This window comes from Centrocercus urophasianus, unplaced genomic scaffold, assembly GCF_019232065.1.
Source record: "Centrocercus urophasianus isolate 14NV4802_14NV808 unplaced genomic scaffold, USGS_Curo_1.0 seq_12, whole genome shotgun sequence".
Lineage (NCBI taxonomy): Eukaryota > Metazoa > Chordata > Aves > Galliformes > Phasianidae > Centrocercus > Centrocercus urophasianus.
Window position 1 is genome coordinate 45112969 of NW_024884364.1, and position 24223 is coordinate 45137191.

Sequence of the window (24223 nt, forward strand, 5' to 3'; positions counted from 1 at the left end):
AAACAGACTCCAGCCCATGAGTCAAGGGGATGGGCTGTTTTAATTGATAGCTTCTCTGGGTCTTTCTGTATCCTGTATGATCTGGATGTGGGAACAGAAAACCTGGTAATGGGTTTGCAGGCATTGCCAACCTGTAAGTCCTTTGAAGGATTACAATTCCAAATGATCATAAAAAATTGGAAAAATGATCTGAAATCATCATGATGGACTTCAGCCAAATCTGAAATGCTGTTATTAGTGCTGCCCAAGTGCCAGGTGTACAGAGAGAAAAAGAGGATCGGCTGGACAGAGAACAGAGCTACCAGAAAGTAACTCGCAGTCTGAATATGAGTCAATTTTGGCTGTTTCCAGAAAGGAAGGGTGTATCAGCAAGGTACAGCGTGTAAGTCACAGACAGTGACCATTGTACTGATGACTGATAAGGTTTCAGCTATGATCAGTTTTGGAAATCATCTCTGAAGAAGCACAAATTGTGGAGGGTCTGAATGGCATCAGCAAGAAAAACATGCAATGAGAGAGCGTGACCACTGAGGAAGGGCTGCAGGAATGCTGTTGTCTTTCTTTTGGGAAAAGAAGACTCTTGGAAGATTCTGCACAGATGACAGAGATCACTTATCCTTGGTGTGTGGGACACGGGTATCAGGAGATATTGAGAAAAAAGAAAAGAAACTGAGCAAACAGCAAAGACACTGGAATGAATCACTCAAGAAAAGCAATGAGTTCCTCTTTGTCAAAGGTCTGTGCTTTGAGGTTAAGGTAACACTCTAAAAGGAGAACTCAGGAATAATCCATGTTCTCAGCAAACATCTGGGTGCGCTGATCCCTCGAGGCTTTGCTTGCTGGGTCTCTGCCGGAGCTTGCGGTGGCCCTGCTGAGGCCACGCTGTTCTCAGCCCTGTGCAGACAGGAGGGATTTGGCAGTGAGGGGCCTGGTTGCTGTTTCTCTATGTTACAGACTTGCAATGTTTTTAGAGAAGCTCTGCTGAGAACAAGAGAACAACCCCATGTGTGTGGCTGCAGCCACATCTCAAAATGTGTTCCCCCCCCCATCCCCTCTGCATTATCCTGAGCAGAAAGGGCTAATTTACAAAGTACTGAGGTACTGTCAGATCAATAACACTCAACTCTAGCTGCATTTACAGGACGAATTCATACATTGATTTTCCCATTGATTTGCAGTAAGTACTAAGTTCCTAGCTAGATTAGCAAAGATATTTAGATATTTAAGTGAAATCATCTTAGTAATCTTAGTACTTAAATCCAGTTGATCTGTAATTAAGGTTAGATCACTACATCAGAGGCTATGATCCCACAATGTCCCTTGCTCCTTTCTGGTAATTCACCTTAAAAATTAAATTTTATATGACCTACTCATTTTGAAAATGAGTTTTCAAAGCCTTTTAAAACACGGACATGAACATCCAACCAAGTACCTTATGTTAGGCTATCGGTAATTTCTTTCTGTCTGGGAAATAAGGTCATGCCTTGGTGTTGCAGTGAGTTTTCTAAATATTTTTACAGCTTATCACCAACCTGTTAAAGGACTCAGAGATTCTGAGCTACCAAAGACACTGGCAGGCCATAGATAAAGTGAGCAGCAGTATCATTGACAGCACACTTGGGAAACATTAACTAAAAGTAAAAGCCTTTTATAAGAAGGCCATAAAATGCTAGGAGTAATAATGTTCTTCCAAAGTTAATCATTGACTTTTGTTTATTTGGCTTTTTACAAAAACTTTTACCTTTCTTTCCTACATCGGATAAAACCTATAAAAGGCCTGGAAAATTGGGTTCAGCCTCTTTAGCTTACACTTGCTATGCATAAAGGCTGATGAGAAGAAGGCAGAGAAGCTCATCTGAGGAAACCTACTTCATCCAGAGTTTCTCAGTCCGCTCGTGAATATGTTGGTTCACTTCTGGCTTCTTTGTGGTCTGAGCGCTGTTGTGACCCCTCAGGATGTCACACAGGAAGCCCAAGCATTTCTGGCAGAGTTCAACGTGAGAGCAGAAGACATCAGCTATGAAAATTCACTTGCCTCATGGGACTACAACACCAACATAACTGAGGAGACAGCCAGGAAAATGGTAAGTGCTCCATTCCTTGGGTTTTACTAGTGTTTTGGGAATCCAAATGTTACTTTTCAGTTTGTTTTGGTTACACTAAGGTGGACATAAATTCGGGTTCTACTTTAGGGGCTTGCGTTAACATAGTAATGTTTCACTGGAGTGCCCAGGCCACTGATAGCCCCCACAGCCTGAGGCTGGTGCCTGGGCTGCCCACACATTGCACAGGGTTGGCTGGAGGCTGGATTCACTCCTAGCCATCACTTCAAGTCACTCCAGTGAGAGGAGGGAAAAGACAAGGGAGTGCTGAATGCTTGGCCCCAGGATCAGCTGGATGCAGAGAAACCTTTCTCCACATTCACTGCTGTTCCAAGCTCACCCAAAATGATGTTTCTGAGCAGGTTACCACGTGTTTTCTGAATGCAGATGTTTTGTTAAATGTTTGCTGGTGATCTTGTATAGCATCCTGTGTCTTTTACACGTTAGGAGACCTTCCAGCAAATTCATCTCATAATTCTAGCTGCTAAGAGATTGGCTGAAGGTATTAAATTGGGAAAAATGAAGTGAGATCAGATTTCCAAACAACCAACCGTGGAATCTGTAGTATGGTGGTCTAGAACACTGATTTGAAAGCGAATTTATATATCGAGGAAGAACCATAATATTTCTACTTGCAAGATATTTCAAGTAGCTTGTCCTGCTTTCCAGCGTCAACATCTTGCTGCCCCAATCAACTGGGTCTCTTGGCAAGTGCCTGTGTTTGCAAGAGCAGTCAGCCGTGCTCTGACCAGTTGTTGATACTGCTGTGCTGCAGCCTAGCATCTCATGACCTTAGAGCCATTAAAAATGAACAAAAGCACCTAGAGATTTGTAGCTACGTGCCTTTTAAGGTTAACTCAAGCCTTAGAGAAAAACAATTCAGAGCATAAAAATGAAGCTGAATATCCCATGTCTTTGGTGCAATGGCATAAGCCTTCCACTTTGTCTTACAGCTTAATTAAAGCATGGTTTAATTATAGTATTTCTTAATTAAAGCAAAGAGACCGGTTACTGGAAGAAATCCTAATGGCTAATCATTGTCAATCTGGAATGCTTTCCAAGGCACCAGGTACTTAAACTGTAATGTTTCCAAACACATAAAACGAAAGACCCATATAGCACTTTCAGCATTAATGAGATGGTAATAAAATACGTGAGGAGATACCAGCAATAAGAATCAATTAGTCCAGTGCTCAGAGAGGATATTTTCTCTTGCTTGATCTCTTTGCTAGTGCTGGTAATAAACCCACTGCTTCCCATCCTCCCTCTGCATGGGAGGAGCAGAGTTAATGAATACTGTCCCTTTTGACTCCTTCCCTTCCATTTTCCTTCTAAATTGGGCCACAGAAGTCACAACTGTTCCTCTGACTTATCAACCAGTTTCTTTAATTGAGGAAAAACAGGCTGCAAGCTTAATGCTTCTGCAAGCACAGAGCCCCTCTCCTGCTCTGCTGCCTCTAGCACACCTCTCCTTCCCCAGTTGGGGATTTGCACACTGTTGGTCTTCCTCTGGGTCCTCATCAAGTTCTTGCCCAGTTTTGCAAGCTGCTGAGAAATGGGCAGACTTGTTTGCTTTGCTCTTGTGAAGGAGGAGTGTTTGGAAAGATTGCAGGGGCTGTGTGGGCATCTTATGTTTGTTGCTGCTCTGAAGCACAGGGCTGAACAACCTGGTCACTGGCCTCAAGAAAGCCTTGGTTTCATTGTACATTTGTTGTATCCTTCAGCAGCAAGATGTAACAGATTTTACAAGCGCCCTCTCCACAGCCCGGAAAGTTGTCAAGTGCACAATTAATTAAATTATCCCAAGGGCTGAGGTTAATTAGTACTGCTTTTGATGCCGTTTTGGACAGGTGCTGATGTGCTAATCTCCCTGTACAAATATATTTGAAAAAGGACAAAAAAAAAAAAAAGAAAAAAAAGAAAAAAAAAAAAAAAAGGATCTTTTGAAGATGGCTTTAAGACTAAATAATATTCATATGATTGTTGCTTCATGCACTGACATTTGGAGTTTCATGCATATGTAATTGCAATTGACACAGGCACCCAGAGAAGCTGTGGTGCCCCATCCCTGGAGGTGCTCAATGCCAGGTTGGATGGGGCCGTAGGCAGCCTGAGCTGGTGGGGGGCAGCCCTGCCCACAGTAGAGGTTGTGGCTGGGAGAGCTTTGAGGTCTCTTCCAACCTACTGCACTCTCAGTGTAGTAACACAGTATTTGTTTGAACCCCTTGCAGAGTGAGGCGGGCGCCAAGTGGGCAGCATTTTATGAGGAGGCCTCCAGGAATGCTAGCCGCTTCTCACTATCTGACATCCAGGATGATGCTACCAGGCTCCAGATCCAGTCTCTCCAAGACAGGGGATCCTCTGTGCTGTCACCAGAAAAATACAGCAGGGTAAGAAAGTTGCTGAGCATAGCTCATTTGTGCTACATGAGCAAGGGTATGGAGCTGTCACCACCCTGCTTGGCTCGGGATTGTGCTTTTTACAGGAGCACGTACCTGCACCAGGTGACCTTAGAAATACAAAGGGTGTCTGGCTTAGAAGTTGCTTCCCACTCATGTCAGCAGTTTGTCGTGTTATCCATGCAATAAATTGCAAACTTGCACCCGCCTCGGAGTTGCCCTTGCACAAGTGGCTGGATTAGTCATATGGGAAAGGAGGACCTGTGCTGAGTGCGCAGCTATGTGTGTAGCGAGGGTAATAAGGAGGTGGGTGAAAGGACACTCAGTGAATCAGGAAGGTGGAGGCAGAAAGAGCCTTTCTTCAGCAAGATGCTGAGGCCAACATTTAGCAAGGTTCAGAATGAGGTTTGAATTTTCACTGAAGAGTTCACATAAAACACATGTTTATGATAGCAACTGTATATGGAACTGTGATGAACAATGCAGTGAGCTCCACAGATTCAAAAGGAATCTATAACCCACTCAAGGATTGAGTTGGCAATTTATGGCTGAAGATCACACTGTAACATAACACTGAGGTAGAGAATCCTATGGTCCTCCTTATTGAGGAGCCAGAAGTTGGACTTGACAATCTTTGTGGGTCCCTTCTGACTTGGGGTTCTATGCTATGTTCTGTGATTCTATGAAAGCATATTGAGATTTTTTGGCTAAGATCAGCAGAGTTAGCCACAATGCATGTAATCTGCAGACTGGCTGGGCTTTCTGTCTGGTCCAAATGAGATGTGTCTCTGGAAAGACAGATTGCCTTGCTGGGAGTGCTGGAGGTTCATAGAAATATGTATTTATTTTGGAGCACAGCAGTGTACTAATAGTAGTGCTGTCTCTCTTGAGGAGGTATTTTCTTCAGTATCGTCTACATTTAGACACATTCAGTTTCCTAGATAAATAGTCTTTTGCTGAAATGATTGATTTTTGCATGAAAAGTGACTTTCTGCAGTCTGATAGGATTCTGTATTCTTTAAATATTTTTCACTGACACAAAAATTTCCTGGGATCCTCATTCATTTTAATGCTGACTGTGATAAAGTTGGAGCTAGGCATTAATGACTCCTCCCACTGACAGCTCTAAATGGTTCTGGTTTAAAGCTTAAATGGAGGAAAAAACTAGTCCTAAAGGAAAAGCTAAAGGTAGTATGTGTTTTTCATGAGACACAAAAACTTGAAAACATTAAAAAAAAAATAAAAACAGATCGAGCTGTGAAGCACAGCTTCTGAGCTGAATGATTTCATGATTCCAGATGCATCTAGCCTTCAGCTGACACAAAATCTGGGCAGAAGCTTCTCAGTGGTGGGCTTTGAGCAAGTGTGTGTATGGATGTGATGCGATGAGCTAGCCTGGCTGCCTGCATGGAAGAGGCCTTTCTTGCTGTTGCTTCAAACCATGAGGAGGCTATAGATAGATCCATGTTCATGGGAGTGTGTTGCTAAATTTTATTGCTTTATTGCATGTGTCTATTGACAGTTCAAGTTCATTAAATGCAAAGCTCTGCTGAATGGATATTAAAGACCTGTAGATTACGTCATACATTCAAGAAATTATCTGTCTCTTCCAGTTAGGCCCTGCTTTAGTAATGTGTTCAGGCAAATTCTTTCATTAATCTCTACTGAGCTTAGATATAGGCTGAAGTGTTAAGCTGGTGTGTGAAGTGTTGAATAGAGCTCTTAAGGAATCAGCGTAACTGGCTGTTATTTCACACAGAGTATGTTTCTAATGGGATATCTCGCATTTAATTTGCAGCTGAACACTGTGATGAACTCAATGAGCACCATCTACAGCACTGGGATTGTCTGCAAAGCCACTGAACCATTTGACTGTTTGGTGCTGGAGCCAGGTGTGGCATTAACAAGTGTTCCTATGGTGCCCTTTGTAGTGTGAGTTCAAAAAGTGAGGGGAATCCATGAGAGCCTCCTAACTGTGAGAAAACAATTTTCCCAGATATAACCATAGTTATATCCTGCTATCTAAAACTTAGTCAAAGTTTCATTGCAGCTTGCAGTTCAGGGACCTTAGGTATCTTGATGAACAAGAAGCTGGACATGAGCCAGCAGCGTGCTCTTGCAGCCCAGAAGTCTGACTGCATCCTGGGCTGCATCAAAAGAAGGATGGCAGCAGGGAGAGGCCAGTCCCAAGAACACTGCCAAGTCAAGGGGGAGCAGGGGGAGAGTATGGCTGATTTAACTGACTCATGCTCTGTTCTATGTCTCTTAAAGATAAGAAAGGGAAAACCTTAAGTCAAAAAGGATGCAATAAAGTAATGGGATTTTTTAATATATCAAACACATATATCTCAGCTCATGGCATTTCTTTTGCTTTGGCTCATTTGCCTGCTGAGAAAGAAAAATAAAGAGATTCTGCTTTTTCAAGGCCTGGTACTTATTTTTTTGTTGTCATTCTGACAGGTCTGGATGATATTATGGCTAATAGCGTAGATTATCATGAGCGACTGTGGGCCTGGGAAGGCTGGAGAGCTGATATTGGCAGGATGATGAGACCATTATATGAAGAGTATGTTGAACTTAAAAATGAAGCTGCAAGGCTTAATAGTGAGTTGCATTTTCTTTCTTTCTTTTTTTTTTTTTTTTTCCCTGGCTTCTCTTGACCTTAGTCTTGCACAATTTTCACAGAATTTACAAACCAGACCATTTTACACGCTGATGATGGGGTTTTTTTGTACATATTTGCTCTTAGTGTTCTCAGTGCAAAATAAAATGCAGTGCAGACGTGTGCCGAAGAGCAGATCAGAATTATGTTGCCAGCCTGGAACAAAAAGGGGATGTCTTTGTTGACACTCTTAATAGTGCTCTTCCATAGATACTGCCTTCCCCAGAACTGCGCTGTTGTGCTTTGAGGGCAAGCTGAATTTCCAACCTAGTGTTACTTCAGTTCTGGGGAAAGGCTGTTGCTGGTCTGCATGGGAGCTGCACTTCTGCTGGTAGCTGAGGTGTGTTTTGTGCTGTGTCCTGGGGTGATACCTCCTGCTTTTCAGATTATTCTGACTATGGAGACTACTGGAGAGCAAATTATGAAACAGATTATCCAGAAGAGTATAAATACAGCCGTGACCAGCTGGTTCAAGATGTGGAGAAGACATTTGAGCAGGTAGGGGAAAATCTCTCATGGAGCTCTTGGGCTGTATTTTGTCATGGTAGGGTCATGTGCTAATATTGTGAAGGAAGAATATAGACCTGCTCTAGACTAGCCAGTCCTAGTCTACATGGAGTTGACAGCTGTTAGGGGTCATCAATGGCATTTTTACCTCTGCAGCCATTCAAGGACAAGCTCAAAAGAAAGAAGCAGAGAGCATATACGCTTGTATCTTTTTCTGGAGTGCCCTTTTCCTCTTGATCTTCTCAGTGCAAAGACTTTGTACCAGCCTCTAAAAGGAATTCTAAAGGGTGCCCCTTCCCACAGTCCCCAGACAGTTGCCACATGTGGGGATGGTGCAGTTTGGTCCCACAGATTGTGCACTGCCAAAGGTTTCAGGTCCTTATCTTGCTTTCAAGTAGACCCTGTGAGAGTAAATAGCGGCCTAGTCACTCCATGTCTACAACTAGAAATGCTCCCTTACTAATAGCTGAGCAGGACATCTGGGGTTAGAATATGGCCTTGCAGCTTAAGCTCTAAGGCGAGGACAAAGCTCAGCCACAGGCATGATGTGCATCTACCAGCAGGGGGAATTCCATCAAATACCTTTGAGGCTCTCTGTTCAGGAGGGACAAGTTGGCTAGAGCCAAGAAAAAATAATTTGCTTGCTCTTCCTCTTCTGCCTCCAGATAAAACCTTTGTACCAGCAGCTGCATGCCTATGTGAGGCACCGTTTGCAGCAAGTCTATGGCTCTGAGCTCATCAACCCCACTGGATGCCTCCCTGCACACTTGCTGGGTACGACAACGTGGCCAGTTCGCGCAAGCCTGACCTTGTATGCAGGATGACCACCTTCAAGGCACATGGGAACAGAGTAATCTGCCTGTTTAATATTAACAAACAGGGTACAGATAAGAGAAGGGGAGAGGACATCTCTGCCCCTGGCAGAGATGGCACAGGTGCTCAGCAACAGAGGCATGTGGGAAGGCAAATGTCTCCATCCCTGCTGGAGCTGTGGGAGCCCAACTTGAAACTCCAGCACTGCACTGGGACTTTTCCATCCCCTCAGCAGCACTGAGACTTTCAGAGAGGTTTATTTTTTTTCCTTTCAAATCTTGCCCTTAGCATTGGTGTTTCATGACTTTGCTTTCAAAGCATGCAGCATCAAGCTTCTGTAACTGTAATGTATACAAGCACAACAGTGGCAATTACATGGGTGAGCAACATGGGTGTTTAGTTTTGAACAGTCCCATAATCAGTCCTGGAACTGTATTGTGCACTCACTGACTGGCTAATTTTGGGGAATAAAAGATTGTTGATTGGACTTTGACATATTCATGACTTCCCAGTGCTACTCCCCTCTGCTTTGTCTGGATCAGACCCGTGTAGGCATATAAGCATTCCTGTTTATAATACTGAACAATTTATAGAATTGTCTGACAGCTTTGAACAATACACAATTACATAAAGTTCTATGTTTTTTTCTCTTTTGAAGGTGATATGTGGGGTAGATTTTGGACAAATCTGTATAACTTGACTGTTCCCTATCCAGAAAAACCAAACATTGATGTAACTTCTGCTATGGTTCAAAAGGTAAGACATGGTGAAGTCTTTATTCAATATGTGTTATGAATTTAGATGGAGTAAAAGTTATACACATGTCAGCCACTCTCTAGAAAACCAAAGCTGTCCTAAGGCAGTCACACCATTAGCAAAGGATTGCTTTCTGCTCTTCACCTTAATGTGTTCATTCATTTCCTAGTGTACGTTTTCCCTTAACTGTTGTCCTCTCTTTGTTCTCCAGTCTCTTTAGCCTGGCTTAATCTAAGCTCCGAGTCTATTTCCTGAGACACTTATCCATTAAGAGATACATTTTGTAAATATAAATATTGTAGGACTGGCTGGTATCAAATATGAGCTTTGCAAACTATTACCATAATCAAATAATTTCTATATCATGGGATTTTTTTGCCTGTCCTGTTTATTTGGGTTCAGCTAGGAATCTGAAATGCTACCTACCTCTTATCTTTTGATAACTGCATAGCACCATAAGGTCTGTATTTGAGTCGTGCAGTGTTAATAACCATGACTCTTGCAAGACTGAGAACATGGGTGAAGGTAACTCTCTGTACTGAACCCTACTGCTTTTATAAAAAAGAGGGAGTTGAATGGAATGAGGTTTTTGAAATGTGGTTATTTACTTGATATCTATCTTCCATAAATAGGAACTGCTGCATTCAAATGTTATGCTGGCAAGAGTGGATGGCTAAATTTGATTCATAATGCAGTATGCATCAATCTCATCCATATTTTCTAGCACTGCACCCCTTGTAGTCTTAAATTTACATATTGTGAAGCACCACTGTAAGGAAAGGAGGCATTGCTTACAGAGCCGCAGGGACAAAGTCTGGGCTCATCTTTGTTTGTGGATGTGCCTAATTTAGGACTGGTGTCTAACATAGCCATCTGCCACATAAATCTCTGTAAAAGCTCAGCCCAGTCAATGCAGGCATTTGAAAATATTCTGGACATTCGGTTACAATCTTAGTGGCAATTCTTACAGATGCATTTGCCAGGTTTAAAGTTCTGGCTGAGCCCTCCACTCACACGTTTGCTATGATCACAGCTCCACTGCCTCCAGTAAGTTGTCCCCTGAAGTGGCTGAAAAATCAGATCTCACACCTGGCATGTTGCTGAGCCTTTAATTATCCCCACAACCTTATCTATTACTTAGGGCTTCTCTTGTCTGGGTCAGGTGCTATCTGCTGACTCTGATTGCAGAAGCCTACTCTGTTTTTGGAGAAAACACTCAATTCCAGTTCCCAGCAGAATTCACAAAAGTGCCCAAAAGCAGTCGCTGCCACCTGACTTGCAGTAAGTCGGGTGATGACCTGAAGTCATTGAGAGGCCGATGTGAAATCAGCTGCACTGCTTTAAGTCAACATTTGAGAACAGGCTCCATGCAGAAGAAATGACTAAAGGTGATGTTGTCTGTTTCAGAACTGGGATGCACTGAAAATATTCCAAACCGCTGAGGCTTTTTTCGTCTCCATTGGCCTCTACAACATGACTGCAGGCTTCTGGACAAACTCCATGCTCACAGAGCCCACCGACAACAGGAAGGTTGTCTGCCATCCTACAGCATGGGATATGGGGAAGAATGACTACAGGTGCTGCATTTTCTGTGACCCTTTCTCGTAGCATTCCCTCAAACATTCATTTTTACACTACATACATAGATGCACCACGCTGTTCTAAGATTTCACTTTTTTTTATTCATCATTTTATTCATCACTCTGATTGATAAAGGGAAAATGAAAGACAAGGAAGATCCTTGGGATTGTAAAACTGTGTATCTCTTCCCGTGAAGATCTAAGGGCTATTCTCAAATTTGAGCAGAAAGTGACTATTATATGAATTAGAGAGGTAACGACTATGTTTGGGGGCTTAAAGAGTTAGTATAAATGTAAGTTCTTTTTTATATCAGTGGGATTTATGGACATGTACACATTCTGCAGCAATGGCACAAGTCCCTTGGCAGCAAATTAAAACCCCTGAGATGCCACCAGCTGTATTTAGCAGATGTATCAGAACTGGAAGGCAGATTCCCACAGCTTCATGAAAAATCATCAATTTACTTAATACTTGGGAAAGGAGAGGGACAGAAAATTCTCACACAGTGAAGTCTCCTGGGATTAATTCTGTCCTTTATTAAGTGGTACCTACATGAGAATGAAATAGCAGGAGTGACTGACACACGTTTTTTTTGCCTCTACCACCTTCTTAGAAATGGATGCTGGCTCTGATTCATGCCATGAGCTCATCACCAAGTTTCAGGGAGCAGATGCTTCATATAAAAAAGCCATTTTCTCATGCTCCCAGTGCAATTTTCAGATCAATGCAACTGTTTTGCAGGGTTTTTCTCCAAGCCCCACCCTTGCTAGAGAACATACTAGGGCTGCTCAGGATGCAGGCAGGGCTCAGGCAAGCAGCCAGCCTGGGCACTATCTCTAACGACAGATGCTTTTCTATGACTCACAGGATCAAGATGTGCACCAAGGTGACAATGGATGACTTCCTGACAGCGCACCATGAGATGGGCCACATTGAGTATGACATGGCATACTCCATACAGCCCTTCCTGTTGCGAGATGGGGCCAATGAGGGCTTCCATGAAGCAGTAGGAGAAATCATGTCACTCTCTGCAGCGACACCACAGCATCTGAAATCTCTCGACCTCCTTGAGCCGACTTTCCAAGAGGATGAAGGTGAATAAATGTATAAATAATATATGTTTAACTAAAAACACTCGTGGGACTTCACAGCCCATTCTAGATAAGCCTCCAATGAGTCTTTTCTATTTCTTGAGGACTACTTTCTTGAAAAATTTGGTATATAAAGCTTTTCTCTACCAAGGTATTCATTTAGCAAATTAGGTGAAACTGAAGCCTTGAGATTTACATTCCCCTTTATGTGAATACTGAATGGACAACGTAGGTGAGGTAAATCCTCACTATAATGCAGTTTGTTTGGCTTCTCTGAGTATTAGGTTCTAAGGATGGAGATGTACTAAAATCTTCAGCCTAGAATTCCCTGGGATGTTTTTCCTGGAGGAAAATAGCATGTAAATGCCTAAGGGTTAGGTTATTGAAGAGGTAGGATGAAAAAAAAAAAATAAGATGCAGAATCATATACAAAATTTAAGTGATTTTTTTCCTCAAGTTTTTTCAGCAGTATTCTTTCTTCCACTTTTTCCTTAGTGAAAACCTGTAACTCAAACCATATGTAAGTATTAGCTATAAAGGGAAGGAACTGTAGGTGCCTAATTAGATACTAACTGCTACCATAACCATTACCTTAACTGCTTATCTCTTCAGAAACTGAAATCAACTTTCTGCTCAAACAAGCACTAACGATTGTTGCAACAATGCCATTTACTTACATGCTGGAGAAGTGGAGGTGGATGATGTTTAATGGTGAGATTACAAAGCAGGAATGGATGAAGCGGTGGTGGGAGATGAAGTAAGTTTGAGAAATGAGAGCTTTTTGCAAATAACTTTGGAAACCATCTGTTCCTAATTCCTCAGTGTATGGAGATGCCTGTGTCCCCCTGTGTAAGATCTTTTTCTTGGGGTGTTTCTGCGAAGCCCAGCAGGGTGCCAGGTAGAAGTTCCCAGTGTGGTGCAGATGAGGTGTCACAGACAGAGTGTCCCCATTAGCCTTGAGTTCAGCCACAGGTAACTTACTCATCTCCCAGATTTTCTCCTCATTTCTAACATGAGTTTCTCAGATGAACTTTTGGCCATCACACACTGTCTTCCAAATCCCAGGATCTGCACTGCTGTCTCCTTGATGCAAGCCTCAGGTCATCTTCATAGCTTGACCACAGCCCTTCCCTGAGTCTCACTGAAGCACTCTCTGGTTTGTTCCCCACCCCTTAAGGACAAATGGAGGGTGGAGTTAATTGCACTTGCCAGTCTGAGAAGCATACAGATCTCAGTCTAACAATTATGTGAGCATGATTTTCTCTTTAGCTTTTCCTCTCCACTTTACAGTGGTTTTGGAAGCAAATCATCCAAAAGAGCCTAGTCTGCTTCTTTATTCTCCTATGAATTCATATTCCTGCTAACTGCTACCTTTCTCAGTTAAGAAAATACAGTTCCCTTGGCAAGTAGCAGTCAGAGTAGCCTCTTTATATTATCCTAACCAGCCAATCTATTTCCACCACTCTGTAGTTCAAGATGAAAACGTAGCTTCATTCAGGCTGGAGTCATTTCCTGAGATGGTTAGCATGGAAGCAGAATAACTGAAAGAAACCAAACAAGCACCACAATGAAGATGGCTCTCTAACAGGAAAACAAACAAAGCCACCATCATCGAACAAACTGATAAAAAATGATGTCAGCAAGCCTTCTGACCTACTGTAAAAATCAGTCAGCTTCGATTTATTCAAAAGTAGCAGAGATGTCAGAGAAATGGAGAATGACTAATTGCTCAGGGAAGCTTATCACATCTGTTGTAGTGACACTGCAAAGCTCCGTGCTGGAACAAGACTTTGTCATATGATTTATGAAAAATATTCCCATGTAAGCTTTTTACTGTTTTCAGAAATTAGGGCATGAGTTTGTTGCCATAGTACTGATCCAGAAACATGCTCTCAGGAAAAAAATAAAATAAAAGCCTCCTCTCCAGGCCAGTGGGACAGCAGGTCATACCCCCTTTGGACCATGTCTATATGCTTTCACCCAGCATGGAACCGCAAGTGTTAGTGTCCAAACTTGGGATGTCCCAGAGCATGATGTGTGCTTAAAATTTGTGACTTGTAGCATACTTCACATGCTTGTAGCATACTTCACATCACCAATTACTCCCTGCATGCCTTGCTGTAGGCACTATTCTTGTGCCATCGGTTTCAAAGCAGCATCTTCTCTGTGGTCTCCAGCTGTAGAGCAGTTGAGGTTACCAAGAGCTGTACGTACCTCTTGTGTTTGGAAGGGAGGTGCCTGTATCTATCAGACAACACAGGGGAAGAGCAGAATCAGATACTTATGTTCTTATTAACTATTAATGGAAATTCCGTGTTTTTTCCCTTCGTCCATGCCCAGGAGAGATATAGTTGGTGTTGTCGAACCAGTCCTTCATGATGAGACGTACTGCGACCCCGCTGCACTGTTTCATGTGGCTAACGATTACTCATTCATAAGGTAGACATACATTATCAGAATAAGATATATTACCTAAAATATCTACTGTAGATTCTTACAATGCCATCTTACTCTGTTTTACTGAAGGCTGTTGATTTCAGTGGAAACTTCTGTGGACATCATGGGCTTCTCAGCAGCAGTCTCCAATTGGCCAGGAAGCTGCTGGGCTTCTTGACAACTGGGGCAGATTTGTTCAGCCCTCATTCCATTGGGAGCACATCGTTATGATGTTCCTGCCTCCTGGAATCCAATGTGCTCCATACCACTATCACTTGGGTCATGCAGCCATGAAGCACCTGACTCTGAATGTCCATTTGTGCCCCAGCCACCTCATCTCAGGATGCTCAGTCAGAGCAGAGAGCCGAGCCTTAAAAACCTTTCTTGCTCCTGAATTATAGAATCATAGAATCACTAAGTTGGAAAAGACCTCCAAGATCATCTAGTACAATCATTGTAGACAGGGGCATTTCTTATATACTGGATCTTTACACGATAATTAGCACAGCCTATAAATACTAGCTGCCTCCCTCCATGCAATGAAGCTTGCCAAGCCTGAAAAGGGAGCTGACACTGCAGAACTTACTAAACTCTGAGAGCTTTCCATGACAGACAGCTAATAAAGTATGTGCCTTCCTGCTCCCTGCTTTCCTTTAGGTATTATACCCGGACAATTTACCAGTTCCAGTTTCAGGAGGCACTTTGCAAGGCGGCCAACCATACTGGCCCTCTTCACAAATGTGACATCACCAATTCTACAGCAGCTGGTGGGAATTTGAGGTAACAAAGCCGGTTTCTTACATTTGTAAGTCAGGGCATAGCGAAGCCTAAGTCAACCTTGACAACTTTCAGAGACAATGAGGTAACACCAAAAGTTGACTTTGCTTAAAAATTTAGCATTTGTCTTCTCAGTTCATGTTAAAAATTTGAATAACTTTATATTAGCTAAGGATGCAAACATCAGAGGTTGAATTGACTGTTAATGAGAAAATAATTTATTTTATTTTATTTATTTTATTAAAAATAATTTATTTTTATTTTATTTATTTTTGTTAATAAAAACATTTATATTGATTGCAGATTGTTTTGCTAGAGGTCTAAATAGAACATGTTAATAATATTTATTACCTCTCCTTCCATTTACACAGGCAATTACTTGAATTAGGCAAATCCAAGCCCTGGACTCAAGCACTGGAAAGCGCAACAGGAGAGAAATACATGAATGCTACACCCCTGCTCCACTACTTTGAGCCTTTATTTAACTGGCTGCAAAAGAACAATTCTGGCAGATCCATTGGCTGGAATACAGACTGGAGACCATGTATGTACTTTCTGTGGGCAAATTAAGGGTGTTCATTAGTCTACCAGCAAAGTGCCTGTCTCTGAGTAGCTCTTGAAGGCTCCTGTCTGTATGGAGATGGGTTATGGGAGATTACACTGAGCAGTAAGTTTCACACATGGAAAGGCAAACCAGTACAGAAAAGTTACTTCTTTTTGTTTGCTGTCTAGTGCTATTCAAAGAAGAGAACTCAGGGAAGAAAAAATTCATCCTGTTGTGATGATGTTGAGTGTTGAACGATCCACAGTGTTTACTTGCAATCACTGCCAGTACTGCAAAGACCTGTAACCCTTAGCATATCCCTCATGGTGGGATTCACCATGCCAAACATGAGCATCTGCATCTGAGTGGCCTATTCCTTCCATTGGAGCAAAAGAGGCATTTCCTTCAGGACATGTCTGAACAAGGCCAGAAGTCTGCCCTCTGGACATACTCTTTCCACTACAAAGCAGGGCATGACAGTGTCATGGTTGATGGCTCAGGTGTAGATGCTGGCAGTGGAGCTGGCTAATGGGAAACAAGATAAATCCCACCAAGCTGGCCTGGGAAAGCAGGTGAAACTACAAGGAAAGTCAAGCTGTCCCTGCATTTCCCAGTAACTTTATGTCACTGCAGCTCTGACACAGTCCTTGTTTCTTTTTAAATCAGATTCTGACAATGCCATCAAGGTACGCATCAGCTTGAAAGCAGCACTGGGAGATGAGGCGGTAAGTGTACTTGCAGTGGGACACACTTTGTATGGCTTAAGCAACAGGAGTGCTGTGCTGGCTGCTCTCAGGAAGTGAGGCAGAGTTGGGTTGGTTTTGTGTCTGAAGAGTGGCTTCAGCAGAGATGAAGGGTTATCACACAGAAGATGTCTCATCTGAGTTTGTCATTCGCACTGCATCCAGAGTAACTGGAGGCATCTCTTCAGCGATCAGACTTGCTCATGTTAAGGAATGCATCTCAGCTGGATAGCCTGAGTTATTCTGTGGAGATACCAATCATTTTTCATCTGGTGGCTAACACAGGAGGAACTGTGTACTTTGATCACTATATTTTGCCCAGCTATGCTGGTGTGTCTAAGTAAAAATGGAGACTTTATCCTATTTTCTTCCATCATGACTGCAGTAGCTGCCTTCAGAAATTAAATTCAAGTAGCTACTTCACATTAAATATGGAGCTAAAAGAGAGAGGCTGAATTCCACTGAATATTATCAAATGTTTTCCTGCTACAACACTTCTGGATCTCTAGCTATGTTTGCTATAGGGCCCATATGTGCTGGGCAGTGCAGGAAGAAAAGGGTTTTTGTTCCCATGAGTGTGCCTGTTCTGCCCGATTACACTAGGTAGGCCAATAAAACTGAACAGCAGCCAAACACACTCAGCAAAGCAAAAGATGACATTTTAAGATTTTAAGCAGAGCGTTGCCTTAGCCCATCTGTTTAGCACAGCCACCTGGCTGACAATTAGCTCCTTTTTCTAGCTATATCTCTTGATGCCAATCTCATGGAGGCAGCCTAAGAGGCTTCAGAACACACACTCATGCTAATAGCTGTGTACACCTTGTAAATTTTTAGCAATTTTCCAAGAATGTGTGTGTCATCAGCACGTCATTTAGAACTGTGCACCTAGCCCATTGGACTGACAGGGCTGCAGTACCATGGGTTCATTTTTCATAGGAATTAATGCTCTTGCTTCTATCACTCTCTCACACACATGCCCCACTGGTGCTTTATTGCTTCCCACACCATTGAGTCGAGTTAGATACAATTCAACACTGATATCAGCAGCATGAACAGGTTCCATATTACAACACATTTATTAGTCATTATGGTTAATGTTTAGCTTAATATCATTTTTATGCCTGCCTTTTGCCATCATAGCTTTTGTTGTGCAATTGAGCAGCTGTAAAATAACCTCATACAGATTACTTCATTTGAATTATTGTATGGACAGTAGGTTCCTAAGCTCTGGTGAGCAAGCCGTGAATTTTCCTCCCAAAACTAGTCCTCATCACTATTGTGAAAGAAACCTTCTCATCTGGGAGCTTTCTACTTCGCCCCTTTTAATGGTTCACAGTGCACAGAAGCTGGGAATGTGGTGCAAGTGTTTGTGATCATCAGAGGAAGTGGTGGAGTCACTGTCCCAGGTGGCATTCAAGAGATGTGTGGATGTGGCACTGAGGGACATAGTTCATGGGCATGATGGAGATGGGTTGCTGCTTGGACTAGATGATCTTACAAGTGTTTTCCAGCCTTAACAATTCTGTGATCCTATAATTAGAACAGCAGAAGACATTCTGAGTATGCTGAGTTACTGGAGGATAAGGGGCAGCTACATCTCTATCAGGCAGTCCTGCAGCTCCCAGAGACTGCCCTGGATGGCACCAGCAGGGAAGGTTCAGTAGCACAAACTGCTGCACAAATCAAGCACTGTGGCTCGCAGATAGCCTTATGCCAGCTATGCCAGAGTGTGTTCTGCCGCAATTATCTTGTTGATTTTTCTTAGGCCGATGAAATTAAAGCTGCAGCCAGAGCATCACCAGTGTAGCTGGTGAAGCAGAAACACTCACAGCTTTGCTGTAGCTGGGTGTTATGCAGGTGCCCTTACAAGGGAAGCTGTTAAAAGTTCCTTGCTGAATGATTCTGTCTATCTTACCTAAAATAAAAAATTCATGAATGGGAATCCCTTGCTACCATTTGAAAACAAACATGGCTTCAGACATCCGTTCACAGTTCCCCACTGGGTGACTACTATGTGTGTGATCTCAGTACATAAGGCATGTTGAAATGGAAAGCAGTCATTCTGCTGGCATGTAGGAGCATTTTTTCATGGAAAACTCTTTCTGAATTAGAAGCCCGGTGTGCATTGCCTTTGAAGCTGCATGTGGGGTGTTGTGGGGAACACAGGAAGATTGTTTGACTCTGAAAGCAAAGCAACCTCTGTTGTGGCAAACAATGGGCACCAGCTGGGATTTTTGAGATAGCTGGGGACAGTCTGTGAGCGGTCACTTCTCACATAGAATCATTGAATTGTTAAGGTTGGAAAAGACCACAAAGACCATTTAGTCCAACCTTCAACCCATCACACCATGCCTACCAATCATGTTCTTGAGAGTCACATCCACACTGCTCTTGAACACCTCCAGGGACGGTGACTCCACCACCTCCCTGGGCAGCCTGTGCCGCTGCCTCACCACTCTTTCTGAGAAGAAATTTTTTCTAATAATCAACCTGAATCTCCATTGGCACAATTTGAGGCCATTCCCTCTCATCCTATCACTGTTACCTGGGAGAAGAGGCTGACCCCCACCTCACCACAACTTCAATTCAGGAGTTGTATAGAGAAATAAGGTCTCCCCTGAACTTCCTCTTCTCCAGACTGAACAATCCCAGTTCCTTCAGCCAATCCCCATAAGACTTGTATTCCAGACCCCTCACAGCTTCATTGCCCTTTGTTGCTAAGTACAGAAGGCAGCTGTAGTAGAAGCAAGCTCAATTATCTTGTAGTTTATAAATAAATGAGAAATGAGTAAATAAACAACAACAGCAACAACAACAAAAACTACAAAGCCTAAATGTTGGGGACAAGTGATAAAACGAACAACTATTGCTTTTCACGGGACCCAATGCAGCCCAAAGCAGCAATGGTGGGCTCCTCCTGTTCTCACTTCCTCTGTGTTCCTCTATCCTCATTCTGTGCCGGCAGGAGGGCAGGGAGGGAGAATGTGCCTGAGTTCTATAAAACAGCATTACAGCAAAGCTGGCTTCTAGCATACCTTCCTGAATATCACACAAGAACATATCAGGAATGGTGTAAAGCTATTACTGACAGTGCTTATAGACATTCCTGCAATGTAATCAAATCCATACTTTCGAGGGACAAAAAAAATCATTAGACCTCAAGTCAGATGCTGAATAACTATTGGCTAGCCCCAGGGAGATGCCTTGGGTTGCAACAGCTTCAGCACCCCACATAGAGCTACCAGGAATTGCAGAGGGAGAGTGTGATGGAGCGTGTGGCAATGGGGGATGTCTTCTTGGTTATTCTTCTTCAAAGAGCCCAGACTAATGGAGCTAAAATGCTTCAGTAGCTTCTTGCAATGCTGTCATGACACAAATAAATAAAACAGAAGTGCATGCCAAGCATTACATTTACTATTTCTAACTTGCCGTACAGCTGTCACCTCCGATGATCTCTTGTTCTGTCTTTGCAGTATGTGTGGGATGCAAATGAGCTTTTCTTGTTCAAGTCATCCATTGCCTATGCCATGAGGAAATACTTTGCAGAGGTGAAGGAACAAAATATTGACTTCCAGTGAGTGGTTTTCTTTCCTCTGCCAGCTATGTCTGTATTGCTTCTGGCTTGCTAGTAGTATGAGTTGGTGAAATTAATTATTATTTCTGTTGAATACAAAGAGGAAAGGTGATAACAACGTCAGACATCATTTGGTTGCATAAGGCAAGGTACTCGCTTTGCTACGTGCCGTTCCTTCTCTTTCTGAGGACTGAAGGTCAGAAGCAGTGTGCTGAAGTTAGGCTGCTGATGGAGAAGTCAGCCTTGAGAATTTCTAAACAGTGCAGATATAGGAATATCACTGATTAGAAAAAAGATCTAACAATATATATTTATGATATTGTATATCTGAGAAGCTTTGGGCCAAGGAAAGATAACCTTGTCGAACATAATGCATTAGAAATTTATGCACACTCATGAATCTTACCTGGGTTCACTTACAAACATAAAATCTATAATCTGAGACTGATTTCAATAAGAAAAAATACCTTTTTTCTTAGTCTCCTGAAAAACTTTCAGGTGCTATCCTCTTAAACTATTTGGTATTACTGTAAAGAACATTAGTCATGTAATTTCTAGGATCTATACCTAGCAGAATATGAGATTTTTTTACACTTGGTATTCCATACATCACCTTACTTATCAGACCCATCCCAAACACTCAAGAGGTCCAAACTTTCTTGTTCTGTAGCTGATGATGTGCTTTGGAAAATTATGCCAAGGATTGTCCCACGTATGGAGTAAACTCTTTCCATCTGAAGGTACTCCTTAGCACGTAGAAAATTAAATTATAACAGTATAATTGTTTTTGATTCCAAATTGAGTTCACTAGGAAGCCTTCACTCAGCACAGATCAGTATTGCCTGCCTAATGCAACCATTCCCATACCTGAATTTAAAGATAATGCCATCTGAGAGGTGGAGAAACCTTTATCTTCTGTTTCTCAATCAGGGTTACAGACATTCACATTGGGGAAGAGACGCAAAGGGTCTCCTTCTATCTTACAGTCAGCATGCCAGGTAATGTCAGTGATACCGTGCCCAGAGCTGACGTGGAAAGTGCCATCAGGTGAGATTTTCATTTCTGGGGAAAAAAAATGCATGAAAGGGTGGAAGGAAAAACAAAGCTTAAGCCAGATGAAATAGAAAGTGAGAGAAGAAATTCAGTTCTGCAGTTTTCATGGAAATATTAGGATGAGAGAAACTGTTACGACAGAAGAAAAACAATCTGTCTATCTGATGGTATCTTGGACAGAAGCCAATGTAAAATGCTTCAAGGGGCTTGTAAAACTGCCATAACACACCTAATTGCATCATACTTTGCCAGGAAATGTCATTGCTCAAATTCTAACGGGAACTATCCTGTATTCTGAAATAACGTGGCATGGCAATTGTGTCTGCATGCACAAGTGCATGAATGTTTTTTCCTCTTGTTATTGAAAAATCAGTGCAAAGTTTATTGTTAGCAAGTACTAAAGTGATGCATTAGAAAGAAAGCCAAATGTATTTGATCAGAGAGAAATGAAGAGGTCAGAGCAGGAGCTAGTTCTCACTTATGGGTCAATGAACAGTTCTTTTATGGCACGGTTTGACACCACTGTAAGTCACTGCTGTAAAAATGATAAGTAAAACTGCAAGACTGTAGCTGGTCATGAATAAAATACAGGGGGAAAAGAAGAGGGCACAAATCTAAAAGTAGCAACAATATAAGATGGCATTGAGAAAGTAGTTAGAGGAAGCAGTGAATCTAGGGAGAGTACAACCAGGGAAGTATTGTCCAGATTGAACTGACAGGAAAGGCAAAGACAATGGGGAAAGTGTTCAGGGCAAGAAATATCCTGGATCATAGTTGTGGAAGGCTATAGGATGGAAATAGGTAAGAAGAAGGCAAGGCAGTGATTTTCTGTCATATAACAGAGTTAGTTATGGGTAAAGAGAATAAGAAGCAAAGCACAAATAAAGAATGAGATTAGAAAGCTGCTTGCCTCATTTTGATAAGCTGTTCGATCTGGTTTTAAGAGCTTAGGCAGTGTCTGAACATGTTACTTAAGCTGCAGCGGGTTAAGGGCTTAAGTTATCATGTTTGTTATCCACCAAGCTGTGACAGAAGGAGTGCGGGGCTTAGCAGTACCTTCTGCAATCAGCTGATCAGTTCAGTGGGAGCTTAGCATTCTAGAGAATTATAAAGGGACTGAAAAACATTTATTTCCTTCAAATGAACTTTTAATGTGTTTTTGATGGCAGGATGTCTCGGGGACGAATCAATGAGGCTTTCGGTCTGGATGACAACACGCTGGAGTTTGAGGGCATAGTACCAACCCTGGCCACACCTTACGAGCCACCAGTCACCATCTGGTTAATTATATTTGGGGTGGTCATGAGTCTGATTGTCATTGGAGTTATTGTCTTGATCATCACTGGTCAAAGAGATAGAAGAAAGTGAGTGGTATTTTTGATACTATGATAATGGCTGCTGGGAGAAGACCCTATGGCTAAAGCATCAGGGTGCTTACAGATGAGCCCTCTCCTTCCCATCTGTGATGGCTAAAGGTTCAGTTCCCTGATGAACACATGACAACTGTAGCAGCTTTTGCAAGTTCCTTTTCATCAGCACTTTAACCATGGCAGTTAAGCATGCCATGGCTGCAGAGCTGTGGCATTGCCATTCTTCTGTCAGCCCTGGTGCAAGGCTTGTGGAGGGCCTGCTTGGAGCACGGTGCCTGATTCAACAGAAGGGTTTGCCCATGTTTGTCAGCAACTGCAGTCTTCAGAGATCTTGGAGGTTTACCAGGGATGCCATTTCTCTTAAAAATTATTGCATCAACACCAGTGTATTTGAGTTGTTTTTTTATGTCTCTGTTAATGGGATTTCTGAGAATGTAAGTTGGCTTGCTAGAGTTCCACTTAAAACAAACACAAAATCACATTTGGTATAAATATTCCCAGTTAAGAATTGTGTTATTTACAATAGCCTAGTCTGTGGATCCAGAAGGACTTGAACAGCACAAGGGCTTATAATATAAAAACAATTTTCCTTGCAGGAAAGCAAGAGAAAGAGCGAATGAAGCAGGATCACACTGTGAAGTGAACCCTTACGATGAAGGTGGAAGAAGCAACAAAGGTTTTGAGCTATCTGAAGAGACACAAACATCCTTTTAGAAGACATACTAGCTTGTTTTTGTTTTGTTTTGTTTTTCATTTCACTTGTAAGAGTGGTGGCAAAAAGGACCAAAAAACTATGGATGTCACCAGACACAATGACTTTGGGTGGGCAACGGTTACTTAATCTGCTGTTTATGTGGTAACTAGAAAACATACAAAAATGCAAGACTTTTATGTCCTGTGGCTTTTCTATGAATTATTTTCATCACAGTACACGCTATCTGTACTACTTTTCATAGGTGTGCTGCATCCCATTTATCTTTGTTTCCTCTGTAATGAGATAGAAAATCTTAAAGTATAGAGTTGCATATAGCTGAAGACAGATGAGAGTAACTCACATACTTGTGATGCCCCTGAGGAATATCTTGCCAGATGGAGAGCTCAGAAGTCTATCTAACAGACAGTAAGAAAAAAAAACCATGGCCACCAGAAGAATCTTAGTGATGAATTCAGTTTGGTATGAATTAGGAGCAGTTTTTGCACCTTCAGGAATCTGTGTCAACATAAAATGCATGCTGAATGATGACTAGCAAGCACTGGAACTTAGTTAGGAGGCTGTAACATAAGTTATTTTTTTTAACTAGTTGCTGGGTAAGTAATTTAGGAGCCAAATAGTGTACTTTCCCTTATAAATAAATAAATAATCTGTGTTATGTTTGTATTGAAACATGAAATAAATTTCCTTAATACTAAATGATTAGTAAGTCAGTTATTGCCTCCATGATACCAAATACTGCATTACAAATATGGCATAATACAAATATGAATTGTACAATTACATAGATATTACTACTATAGTAAATTTACTATATTTACAGTTTATTATAATTCACTATTATTTGCACTACTTTGTAATTATTATTACAAATGAGTATTTCACAGACATAAGAGCAGTATAGAATATCTTGAATTGGAAGGGAACCAAAGGGGTCATGAAATGCTGTTGCATAATTTTATATAATAGTTTTGGGAGTTGATTTTTTAAAAATGTATGTATGCATGTGCAGGCATATGCTCATATATGCAAACATATACAAAAGTAGGAGAAACCAGGCCTGGAGCTGGGCAGGAAATAAGAACTCTACTTCATGGAAGAGT

The 24223-nt window shown here is 42.0% G+C and overlaps 1 protein-coding gene across 3 annotated transcripts; it reads left to right on the top strand.

Annotated features, from left to right (window-relative positions):
* The first annotated feature begins 1775 nt into the window (after positions 1-1775).
* ACE2 (angiotensin converting enzyme 2) lies at positions 1776-23819 on the top strand. Of its 3 annotated transcripts, XM_042810205.1 has the most exons (18): positions 1778-2084; positions 4334-4492; positions 6300-6393; positions 6962-7105; positions 7549-7661; positions 8336-8444; positions 9142-9239; positions 10647-10816; positions 11688-11914; positions 12524-12668; positions 14252-14350; positions 15005-15127; positions 15496-15668; positions 16335-16393; positions 19885-19985; positions 20916-21032; positions 22208-22402; positions 23005-23819. In XM_042810205.1, the coding sequence occupies exons 1-18, from the start codon at positions 1902-1904 to the stop codon at positions 23120-23122; spliced, it is 2427 nt and encodes an 808-aa protein (XP_042666139.1). In that variant the 5' UTR covers positions 1778-1901; the 3' UTR covers positions 23123-23819. The 3 variants fall into 3 exon arrangements, with proteins under 3 accessions (XP_042666140.1, XP_042666139.1, XP_042666141.1); XM_042810206.1 differs by lacking the exons at positions 19885-19985; positions 23005-23819 and having other exon boundaries at positions 1776-2084; positions 22208-22293; XM_042810207.1 differs by lacking the exons at positions 1778-2084; positions 4334-4492; positions 6300-6393; positions 6962-7105; positions 7549-7661 and having other exon boundaries at positions 8434-8520.
* The last annotated feature ends 404 nt before the right edge of the window (positions 23820-24223 follow it).